Below are 12,924 nucleotides of genomic sequence, written 5' to 3'. Positions count from 1 at the left end.
AATGACAATAAAATGCAAAGTAATCTATTCAGTAATCAAAATACTTGTTTGAATGTAACTGTATTCTAATTACCAATTATTTAAATTGTAACTATAGTGGAATACAGTTACTTAAATTTTTATTTTAAAAAAGTAATCCCATTTATGTATTCCGTTACTCCCCAACACGGTATATATATATATATATATATATATATATATATATATATATATATATATATATATATATATATATATATATATATAGTTATAGTGATATAATGTGACAAATGGTTCAATCGAACATTTTGAACATAACGAGTCTTCACCACAAGATGGCACTCTTGATCACAATTTGTCTTGACGTCCACAATTGAATGTCACTGAATGACGGAAACTTCTGGACATGAGAAATTGCTCTATTTTTATTAGTATTTGGAAAAGGTACAACAGTTTCAGAAAAACATTAACATCCTCATTAGCAGCATTAGAACAATGAAATATAGAAACTTCTTCTGTAAAGTTACTGTTGCTTCTGTTGCTCCAAATAGCTAAAGGCCGCATATGCGCATAAACAAGCACACGTGTAGGAAGAACTCATTGTGTTATTATAAATGTTTAGAAATGTTACATCTAAGATAGAAATCACATATTATTAAACTGTGCGCCACAAAACTTTATTCCTAGCAATTTGTCACTCCAAAATAGCAAGAAATTCGTTCTGTGGACTGTTTTGTTAAATCATTTCGAAATGTCAAAATAAGTTGTGGTCTCACTGAGTGTCTGGAGCCAGTCCTAAACCAGACAGCCAGTGCCCCAGATGGCAAAGAAACACCAAGATAAAACTAAAGAAGAAGAAACATTTGGAGATGTTTGTGTGCTTAACACTTTCGTCTGCTCTGCATCACTCGTTGCCACCTCATAAATCAGAGACAGATATGGAGTCTTTATTCTTTCTCGCATTGCCCACGGCTCATCAATATTCGGAGACAGCATGTATGTGTAAAGCCATGACCTTGTCGGGGGTCTACACACAGTGGGGTTACATTGCAGACCCTGGAAACTTTTAACTAATAAGTTATTGATGGTCCATTTAGTTGAAATGTTGCACGTCCGTGGGCCCGTTAGGAAACAGTTGGAGACAGTGGGAGTCCCGTGCTCGGATGGTTTCACTCACTCCATGCAGAATATCTATTTTCCGTTGATGTGTCAGAACGAAAGGGGAAATGCATTGCAATTAACGAGAACAAAATAGTAAATAGTCGCTGAAAATAGTTGCTAAACCCAATAACATTTTGGATTAATTTTAGGAAAATTCGATTAAACGTTTCCATAACTCAGACGTCTTGTACAAATTCAACTACAAAAAAATAAATAAAATAAAATAAATAAATAACATGATCGTACTTATAATGATGAAAACGGGTGTTAATTTAGGTGTTTATTAAATGTAATTTACACTTTGGGCTACCCTTGAAACAGATTAGTGGACTTTTATTATTCGACAAAGTGGACCTATACTATTGTTTTCGTGATTGTTACAAATGTGACCTTTGACAAGTGAAGTAAATAAAAATAAGTCAATAAAAAACAGAACTCTATTGATAGGTTAACTAATAGCGCGCATGACGTTATGTCATTTACTTTAATGTAGTTTCGAATATCAACACAATTTTATTTAATAATTATTAATGTGTAAAGATAAGATTCCTTTGATTAAAAAAAAAACTATTAAAGTGGGTTGCAGTACAGTTAATACAATGAGTTTATTAATATATAAACGAACATTTCTTTCTAAAAATATTTAAAGATAATTTTATGAAGAACTCAAAGATTTATATTCCGTATCAAGGCCTACTCAAGAGGACAAATAATGTGACCCATATACAAATGTATTTTTACTTTTGTCTTTACTAAATAAAAGGAGGGTTAAATTAGCTTGGTGATTTGAATGTTTTAGCCTGTGTGTCTTTTTCTCAACAAGATGAGAATAGCAACAGTTGACAGTCTGGGCAGCTATGCTGTTTTATTTCACATCATTAACTTCATGAGAGGTTTATTCTCCTGATTTGAATTATTTCTAGTATTCTCGGAAACGATGAGCCGCTTTTGGAAAGCTAAAAAAAAAACATGACGAAAAAGTCCTCATATAAAGCGTGATAAATCTATTCATAAAACGGAGGTTAAAGAGAGGCGCCCTGTCTGGTTCACTGTCGGAAATATATTGTAAAAACAGAAAAGCGTCTTGTTCTGTTACTGCTTTAGATTTTATTTTCTTTCTCTGCAAGAAGGGGATTCAATATCGCAGCAATCCCGGAATGTTAGGCCTGAGAGAAGGGGAAAATCGTTTAATCCTATTAAGTTCCTGTTATTAGACAACACTGTCAGGTCAGGTGACAGCATTCAATTATTATCCAACACTTGAACAAAGATGAAGTCAGGCTTGTCCAGCGCATGTCATACGTCAATCACCCTTTAAGATGATCCTACAAAGTTTCAAAGCTTCGTCTGGTGTGTCAAGATGAACCCTAGGCTAACCCAAAACTGAACAAATAAATCCTAAACCATACATTTCAAAGCGATTCAATGCATTACACGAAGACGAGAGAATAAAGAACAGCGTCGGCATTGTGTTTCTCTGAACATCTGGAATTTTAACATTACTTTCAAAATTAATAATAAAACAAATATCTGTCAATAGTTTACTGTATCTGCTGTTACTTGATCTAATATGTTTTTGATCTTATTAAAATGTGGGATTTATTTTTTGTTGATACTGTTGAACTTTGCAAACGAATACATTTGTTATGAATTAATTAATTTATTTATTTATTTATTTGAGTATTTTATTTTATGATAAATGATCGACTGTTTGCTTCCCATGAGACCCAACTCTGAAAAACTTTCAAATTAAAAATGAATGTATAAAGACCAACATTTTATCCGTTGGGGTTCCTCTTGACTTTATTTACTCATGAAAAAATATGTATTCTCCTAAGATTCAAAATGAAAAATTATAATAGTCTATGTTACCTAAAATATATTTGAACCTTTATTCAGCTTTGTTTGATTTTTATTTGAAAGCCCATTATTGAACTTTTATCTGTGTATATCGTCTCAACCACGCATAATGTGAAAACAAATAAAAAGCCTATCCCGTGCTTATTTATTTTCAGAAGAAAACTTCAGACTAATACTTAAAATAACTCTGAACTTGTAAATGTTATAATTATCTATTCATAGTCAGTGGAGACGAAATAACATAAAACAGTTTCTCATTTCAATTTGAAGTCTGCAGGATGTTCATCTCCAACAAGTTTTTCCCTAATAATTGTAGAGGTTATAGTTTAAAGACACCTGAAAATCAACGGATACGATCAATTATTAATTCTCTTCTCACAAGTATACAAAAAATATATCTAATAACGGTGTAAAAGTTAAAGAGGAGACAAAAATCAAAAGCGCATTATTTGCAGCGCATTTTACCATTTGCGCGCAAAAACAGAATTACTCAATAATAACAATAACAGCAACACATCACAAAAATTTGAAATAAGGTTAATACAATAGCTTATGATCATATGGACCGTCCTTTCATTTGTCTTTATAAACACTTAAACGAAAAATGTAGGCCTACTATTTAGCAAAGCAGTCTTGATGTACAAAGGTCTTTTAGAAATAAAGAAATTACAGAAGTGCACCGCACAAAACTAGCTTATTGTAAACTTGGCAAGGAAGCTGCAGCTTGTTTCCCAAAATCGAATATAGTTTTCCTCCCAGAATGTGTGAACACCCCCTCAGACACCCTCTCACGAGAAGACCCTTCAGTTAAAAAGTAATCTTTCCTTTAAGAGCTGTTGCGTTATTGCAGAGGGCGGTGCAGTGGCAGCGGTGTGATGGAGGCTGGCCCTGGGGCGTGAGTTTACCCTAACTAACTCCAAAACAGATCAGGAAAGGGGGGCTGAAAGGGACACCAGCGATCAGAACCATAGACACGATAATCCTCGCTCAAGGAGGGGCATAAACACACTTCAGGTGCCCTTGAATCGGTTTTTCTAAAGAGATCTCTGCTGGATCTCCCTCACTGCGCTCCGCCCGGTGCTTGAGGACAGAAGATGCCCAGGCAGTTCCTCTGCCCAGTGTTCGTCTCGTCTCTGTGGTTGGCACTGATAATCCAGTCTCTCATCTCCTCTGCCGCTACCTACAAGAGACCTGTGTCCGGAGGGAAGAGACAGAGCTTTCTAGAGAGAACCTTGATTTTACTAGACGTGAATACTCGAAGTCCGGTGAAGGTTTTGAATGACAACTTCCTCTCGTTGCAGTTGGATCCATCGATTATAAAGGATGGCTGGCTGGACTTTTTAAGGTAGGCTATTACAGTTTTAACTTCTAGTGAAGACGCGTTTGGTGATGCTGATGCATTTGTGTTTTATTAGATGGGATTAGCCAAAATCGATACACAGCACCTGATACTTCACTCTTAAATATATGATCTCATATTTTTCTAATGTACCACTGAGCTATTTTGCTCTAATGGGATTTTAATCTTATATTTTCACAAACGCGTTTCATACGCGCTGTATTTGACTGCACACTTTTGGAGACCTGAAATCATTTTTGTGTGTATCAGATATAAGATGGCCTTTTTGCACAGATTTGTTTCATGTGTAACATATTCAATGAAATAAATATTAAACAACTATTTATTCTCACACTTTGGGTTTTGGATTTTATTTTACGCGTAAAGTTCAAAGTGGCGTTAGTTCAGCTTGGTGACGCGAAATGCTCACAACTGCACAACATGTGTGTTCTGTTGTGTTGAGTTGCATTGTGAATGACGTATGTGTTATCGCAGAGTAAACTGGGTTGTATATGTTTGAGGATCTATATCTAGAGTACTCGGCATGCGAACTTGGACTTCACAAATATTGTGTAGGCTACCGTGTTCGAGCATGAACCCCGACGCACAGATTTGAATGGCTGAGGTAAATGGCACACCAGGGCTTGACCTGGAAGTGAATTGGATTGTTCCAGCCCCCAGAGAAGAAAATACACAAAACCACACGGAGAGAACCGACATATATTGGAAATGTCTCGTATGCCTCGCACAGGTTTCAGTATGTTTCGGTACTTCGAATATGTATTTTTATACTCGCAGTGAGTGACAAACTCACCTCAGTTTGAACCCCAAACCTACTGTCCCGTCATTTAGACTGTATTTGTTAGTTTTCTGTGGTGCACAGTGTATGTTGTGTTGTAAAAGAAATAGGCTATGTGTTTGCGTGTTTTTCATTTCCCCATCATCTCTTCGTTGTACTATAGATGGATTGGGAACAACACGGAATAAATGCAGAATATTAGACATAGCCTACTTTTGCTACAAGAAATACGCCTACCAACAACAGGACAGTTTCTGGTATTGTTCCACCGTTTGTTTGTTTTTTGGAAAGTAGGCCCTTAGACTGATGTTTGCAATGTTTAGCTAATGATGATCGCAGACTTCAGTTCCACCCATACATAAATATCATGATACATATAATCATCATAATAATTTAAGATATACTTTTTATATTTGAGTATAAAATAACATGATCTTATATAACTATTATTTTGAGATCATATGTTCCATATTGGAAACCTGCCATTTTTTTCTAATATTCTTATTTAAAAGTATACAAATTAAATGTGTTTTACATGTATTGCTATATCAAATTTCTGCAGGGGTATAATGCTTATACTCTGATCCCAATAATAATTACGCCAGTAATAATGATAATGCTGCAATCATTGCTATTTATGTAATTAATATCGCTATTATATATATATATATATATATATATATATATATATATATATATATATATATATATATATTAGGCTATTAGGGCAACTTGCAGCAGAATAACATAATATATATATATATATATATATATATATATATATATATATATATATATATATATATTCATTCTTTTGTGGTATTGTCTACATGATCTATCATTGTTGTCATTTTATGACTTATCATTTCACTCTTTCCTAAAATAAAATTACGTAATGTTACATACCTTTATACTTAATGCTTAGTCTCTTTAAATAATACATTTCACATTCTACGTGTGCATTAGGCTATAGGCTACACTTAATTAGCGACATGCAAAATATGCCGCTATTTGCTTCGATTTTTTGTCTTTCACCTACATTTATTTTCTAAAAATGTGTTTCGGCCTTGCTGCAAGCACAACACGGGCTTCACCGATAATTTACAAAGATCCCATTAAGCTATTCAAAATATCTCGTGCCTTATTTTATGATTTTTATTACTATCTCAGACATTCAGAATATGTGCCCAATGTAGTCCTTAAATATGTGCGTTTTATAGTTTCCCTTTTTATTGCTGGTACCATATCGCTTATTAGTCTATTTAGGAAAACACGATAAGAAAAAATAAAAGACTGCTGCTCAGTTTGACATAAACTGGTGTTGATTTCAGTTAGTGTGTGAAAAGCTGAGAAAACTCTGCGGCCTAAAACAGAATCATATTAGACTGAATCTCATTAACTTTAATCCTGCTGTGAGTTTGCAAAAAAAAAAAAAAAAAAAAAATTGTTAAAGCGCATCTAATGGCTTCTAGACGCACACGTAACGGAAAACAAATAGAAAATGACTGAGGTATAACTCAATTAAAAATTATTATTAAAGTGCAATAAAACAAATAAAATCAAGTTGTGCAAACAGATTTAATCTTGAGATTTAATAACTTCGTACTGTTCACAAATGATCACCTCTGAGCCACAAACAAACAGCGCATCAGTGTGTCATTTCAATGATCAAATCGTAAAATGAATCAAGACATATACAGCCTCCTAACACCAATACGTTAAAAAAGTGACATTATTAGCTACTATGCTAAAATATACTAATGTGTGTGTGTTTCCTTTAAAATACAGGGATTATTATAGAATCATTCCCATGGTTTTACACTGTAAAGCTTTGTAACCTAATGTAATCAGGTTAATTATGTGACATTAAATAATATTTTTTTTGTCTTGAATAAAAGCCGTTATTTAAAATATTACCACATGATGCACATTTTTAGGTTAACATTTTATTTTTTTTTGTTTGATTTATTTTAGTGTTAACAAAATGCTATGTGTCTATTTGAAATGATTCAGAATTTTTTTTTTATGGTTTTCAAAAACTGGGAAGGTAAAGAAGCATAAAAAAGCATAAATTGTTCAATTTACTGTCCAGAGGTGTAAAGTCACAAAGAAATGTCATTTTTATGCACTGTAAAAAAATCAGGTAACTTAATTAATTTATAGGCTAAACATTATTAAATATGACTGAATCAAGAGGACTACATTAGGTTGCACCAATGAAAATAATTTCTTAGGGTCAGATCTGGTAGAATTACCTCCTAAACTGAATATTTTCCCTTTGACAGTTCAGTAGTGTTTTTTTGGTAGCTCAGCTGTTTCTCTGACAGTATGCACACCAGTGATCTACATCTGTCTGAATCCACAGCTCCAAGAGGTTAGTCACTCTGGCCCGGGGACTTTCTCCAGCTTATTTGAGATTTGGAGGCAAACGGACAGACTTCCTGCAGTTTCATAACCTGAAGAATCTCGCAAAGTTTAGAGGACCTGGACCAGACTATTACCTCAAAAACTATGAAGATGGTGAGTTTTTTATTTTATTTTTTTTGTCATTTTTAATTAGACAGGTATTTTCCAAATGTTGTTGATTCAGGTGGCAACAAATAGTTTTGTAGATCATGAGTTGTGTTAAGAAACTTTATAAAGGAAAGCTAAATGTTCAGACTCATAATAATTAACCACCTTCTATGTGGACAAAAATATGCATGCATACATGTTTAAAACATTTTAGACAAAATTTTCCATTCCATTATGTAGTAGTCCGTAACTTGGTACAGAGATTGATCACCATCTCACCTTTGCCATGCATGCAGACAATGTTTTTAAGAAGGCTCAACAATGCCTAAGCCTTCTTCGAAAGCTGCAGAGTTTTAATATCTGCAAGGACATTTTAACAACTGTTTACAAATCAACCATTGCCACTGCCTCGTGATTCCCCCACACACACACACAAGATGCTGCCCTGAGTGTCTGCCCATGCCAGACACACCTAAATCCACCACTGCGGGTGAGTTTGAATACCTAGGACTTTCACTACAACCAAGGACGTTGCTGAACATCACTTTCATCTAATACGTGACAATAACTTGCTTGAGCCAAAAGGAAATCTTCCATTACTGCAACGGATCTTTCACACCCCCTCCATGACTCATTTCAACTGCTCCCATCTGGGAGATGGTACATGGTACCTATGGTGAAAAAGAACTTGTACAGGTAGACTTTTATCCCAACTGCTATTAGTATTTTAAATAAGCAGCCAAGATGAGATTTTTAAGCCTCAGTGCTTTTATACTCATTCTTTATTATTTATATTGTACCGTGGCCTTTGGTATTTTTAATGTATGTATATAATTTATTTGTTGTAATGTATGGAATGTATGTATGGTCTAATGTATTTATTGTTTAACTGAGCCTTTTCGTCAAAGAAAATGTTCTATCCCAATGGGATAGACAATAAAGTTTTTTTGAATTTGAATTTAAATTTGAATTCCTGTGGTTTGCACGCAGACATAGTGCGCAGTGACTTCGCCCTGGACAAGCAGAAGGGCTGCAAGCTGGCCAGCCACCCAGACATGATGCTGGAACTGCAGCGAGAGAAAGCAGCTCAGATGCAGCAGGTTTTGTTGAAAGAACAGCTCTCCAACATCTACAGCGATGTTACAATAACAGGTAGGAGATTACAACAACATGCAGATGCTTAGCTAATTCTGTGAAGCGTAAGAACCATGTATATAGTGGTTAAACAATGTGTTTTCCACCTTGGAATCCAACTTCATAAAATATAACGGTACATAGCTGATTAACATACAAACAGGTTTTTGGTTTGTGCATGTTAGTGAGAAAAATGGCGCTGCAGATGGCTGGTGTGGAGCTCTCTAGCATTTTTGTTACTTTTGTTTGATTGTCATGTTGTTTGTCACTTTTCCCCAATTAGTTTCACCAGGGATGTACTGCTGAATTTTTCGGCACAGCATACCTGATAATTTTTTGCCAGTGTTTGATTATTCTTACGTTTTATTAGACATCTTATTTGGAGGCACAGTGGTGCTACACATGCAATCCAAATGATGCACACAAGGGAAGCAAAAAAACTGTTTTCAGCCAACAATCCTGCATCTGTGTGGAAAGGCCTAAAAAGCATCACCAAGTACAAGACACCTCGCCCTCGCTTTGTTGAGAGTTAACTCATGGCTGATGAATTGAATGCGTATTAGTTGTGAAAAGCCCAGTCTCACACCCCTCCCCTGCTCCGATCTTCACTTCACACACACCAACACCTCCTGGAACCCCCCTCCTGTTTCTCAGTTTATGCTTATGTTCTGTGAGGAGGATGTGTGTCGGGTCTTTCAGAAACAAAAGACTAGGAAAGCTTCAGGTTCAGACGGTGTTTCACCAGCCTGTCTGAATGTCTGCGCTAACCAACTGGCCCCCATCTTCACACAGATCTTCAATAGATCATTGGAGCATTGTGAAGTTCCCTGCTGCTTTAAATGCTCCACCATCATTAAGGTCACCAAAAAAAACAAAATCACAGGACTTAATGACTACAGACCTGTCGCTCTCACGTCTGTGGTCATGAAGCCATTTGGGAGACTGGTTTTGGCCCACCTGAAGGATATCACGGGACCCCTGCTGGACCCCCTTCAGATTGCTTACCGAGCAAACAGTTCTGTGGATGATGCTGTCAATATGGGACTGCTTTATAACCTGTAACACTTCAACAGACCAGGGACTTATGCAAGCATCCTATTTGAGGACTTCAGTTCAGCCTTCAGTACCATCATGCCTGATCTTCTCTCAATCAATCTGGCCCAGCTTTCCATTCCCACCCCAATCTGTCGACAGATCACCAGCTTTCTGACTGATAGGCAGCAGCTAGTGAGACTGGAGAAACTCACATCCCGGACCCTCACTATTAGCACTAGTGCTCCTCAGGGATGCATTCTCTCTCCACTGCTCTTCTCCCTGTACACAAATGACTGCATTGCAAAAGACCCCACTGTCAAGCTCTTGAAGTTTGCAAACGACACCATGGTTATTGGCCTCATTCATGATGTGACAAGTCTGCAAACAGATGGGAGGTTGATCAGCTGGCTGTTTGGTGCGGTCACAACAAGCTGAACATGCTCAAACCACCACCACCACCACCACCATACTGAACAACACCGGCAGCAGTGGATTCTTTCAGGTTTATGGGCTCTACCATCTGAAACTGAAGTGGGAGACCCACATAGACTCCATTGTGAAGAAGGCTCAGCAGAGTTTGTACTTCCTTCACCAGCTGAAGAAGGAGCTGCTGACACAGTTGTTCTCGGGCATCATTGAGTCTGTCCTGTGTACATCTATAACAATCTGGTTTGGTTCAGCCAACTAATCCGACAGTAGAAAAACTAAAACGGACAGTCTGACAGTCAGACTTCTGAGAGGATTATTGGTGCCACCATTGCCCACCCTCCAAGACCTGTACGTCTCCAGAGTGAGGAAATGTGAAGGTAGAATCACTCTAGACCCCACACACCCTGCCCACTCACTCTTTGAACTGTTGCCCTCTGGCCAATGCTACAGAGCACTGAGCGCCAGGATATCCAGGCACTAGAACAGTTTTTACCCTTAGGCCATTCTCCTCATGAACAATGAAACTGCACCAGGACTACCCCATAGTGCAATAACGTAAATACACATCTCATGTACATATGCACATATTTAATTTAACAACTGTACATACCCCTACCTTGCACACACTACATTGTATGTCCTATTATTTGTATGTCTATTATACTCATACCGTGTTTTATATTCTGTGTCTCACTGTAATGTTCTGTGTGCATTTGTTTCTCCTATCACAAAAAAAAATAATCCATGTGTACATGAGAACACTTGGCAATAAAGCTCATTCTGATTCTGATGTTAAACACAAACAACACGTGTTGAATGATGCTGATTCTCAGTGATAATGCTGATGGAGAAAAGCTGTAGATTTTGAAAAATTATCATAAAATAAGATTATTATAGTCCAGTGGGAATATCTGCAGTACTGTAAACAGAGTAATTTTCAGATTCTGTAGTGATATGATATTTCATCACGTGGAGCGCAGGCACTGGCATTCTGTTTTCTTGGATGTCTTCAGTGTTTAGGGTTCAGTATGATGTTGTTTGAGGTTTTATGAACTATGATGACTTGTTTTGTCTCGCTGTCCTGGACCAAGCTGGCATAACAATATGAACTGATCAGTTACCATCACTTCAGTTATGTTTCTGTTGCCATTTTGTTGCCACATGTATCCCAACAGATGCAGTGATGTAATTTTTAGTTGCTCTTTCCAAAAAGGAATAGGTTTGAAATCATGAGACAGGACGGTCCAGTGCTCAATCAGCCAAGCATCTGGTTTTATTGATCATTTTCAACAGCTGTGCTTTGCCTGTTTGTAAATCCAGTGTCCAATTTCAGATTTCAGAGTTCCACACACATATACTGTCCCAAACGTTCAGATCACTTTAGGGGGAATAATTGTTTGAAAGACAGAAGTCTCTGAGGGTTTGTCTTTGTAGTACCAAAAGTGTCAGATCAAGCTAAATGGTGACATGAACAAAAAAGGGCCATTTGAGAAAACAGCTGACAGTGATTTAGAAAATGACACTTTGTAACAGCACTTGTTACAGTTCTTTAAACAGCAGGGCACTTTTTTTTAGCAGTGTGCGATACATGGAATCAGCCCAGTAGTGTATTCTGTGTGCATAAGTATAAGGGTAAATTACTAAATGCATATTGAATAACAGTTTTGTTCAACTCAGTCTCATAAAAATTCTTCCATATTTTATGAGTTGGCTATTTCGGATGATTTTGTTCAAATAAATTTGTACGATTACATCACGTGCAAATGCACGGATGTCTAATGTCTAATATTATGCCCTTACCCAAACACCTTATCTAAACCTATCCAGTAGAGTGTTAAACATGATAGGAAGCTTTTGTGTGACAGAAGCAAGTAATTGTTCCATATTAGATGGAAACGATGTCCAGCGACATCATTGGCTGCAGTGAAAGTCGTATGAATTCATACGAATTAGGCACATTTTGAAAAGTAATCTGAATCCATACAATTTCGCCGTGAGAATGTGTAGGTTTTGTTTGGATCAGGTGTGCTATTTTGTTTGGATCATTGGCTGATGGGTCCCGTTTGGATTTTGTTGTGATTTCAGTTGCCGAGACACAGTTGTTGTTAATTTAATTCTCCCTGTGCGCCCCTTGAAGCAGCTTAAATCCAACACTCTGCTGAAAACCGTGAGGGGAATTAAGAGACAATTTGGGGTTTTCCTTGACAGGTCTGCTGTTTTTGTGTAAACGCCATTGTTTTATTATTACAATCGATGTGGTAATCTCAATGTAAACTGAAAGCAGACCATCAGGTACAGCCAGCCGAAGGGCGTTTATTTGTTTAAAGCAGATTTACTGCGGAAAGATTGTACTAAATTTGATGTCAGACACTGTGTGAGTTCTAACGCAGGTCAGGCAGCACATTTTCTCTTTATTTTTGATATAGAAACTCTCTGAGTATCAGATAAGAATGTCAGAATGGCTGTTGGCATCAAATTCATATCAAAATTGTTATCTAATTCTTGCCAAATTCAGCACAGAGCACTCTTTTAACTTTTGCCCATGTTTTTCAAACACACTCTGTTTTTAGACACATCTGCGTTTGACAGGGCGGCTGTAACAGACATTAGGACTAAACACATAGGAGGTGAAACATGGCTTTGGAAAGGAATCTCTCCCTCTGGATCTCAGCAT

The 12,924-nt window shown here is 36.7% G+C and overlaps 1 protein-coding gene across 1 annotated transcript in view; it reads left to right on the top strand.

Annotated features, from left to right (window-relative positions):
- The first annotated feature begins 3,987 nt into the window (after window positions 1–3,987).
- Window positions 3,988–12,924, top strand: part of LOC127618252 (inactive heparanase-2-like) — a 111,399-nt gene continuing 102,462 nt past the window's right edge. Inside the window, exons 1-3 of the mRNA XM_052090611.1 lie at window positions 3,988–4,345; window positions 7,504–7,658; window positions 8,643–8,804. Coding sequence (XP_051946571.1) covers window positions 4,095–4,345; window positions 7,504–7,658; window positions 8,643–8,804 — 568 coding nt within the window. The 5' untranslated portion in view covers window positions 3,988–4,094. The remainder of the gene's footprint in view (window positions 4,346–7,503; window positions 7,659–8,642; window positions 8,805–12,924) is intronic.

This window comes from Xyrauchen texanus, chromosome 24 (genome assembly GCF_025860055.1).
Source record: "Xyrauchen texanus isolate HMW12.3.18 chromosome 24, RBS_HiC_50CHRs, whole genome shotgun sequence".
Classification (NCBI taxonomy): domain Eukaryota; kingdom Metazoa; phylum Chordata; class Actinopteri; order Cypriniformes; family Catostomidae; genus Xyrauchen; species Xyrauchen texanus.
Note: the sequence above shows the minus strand (reverse complement) of the source record. Positions and strands in the feature narration are given on the sequence as shown.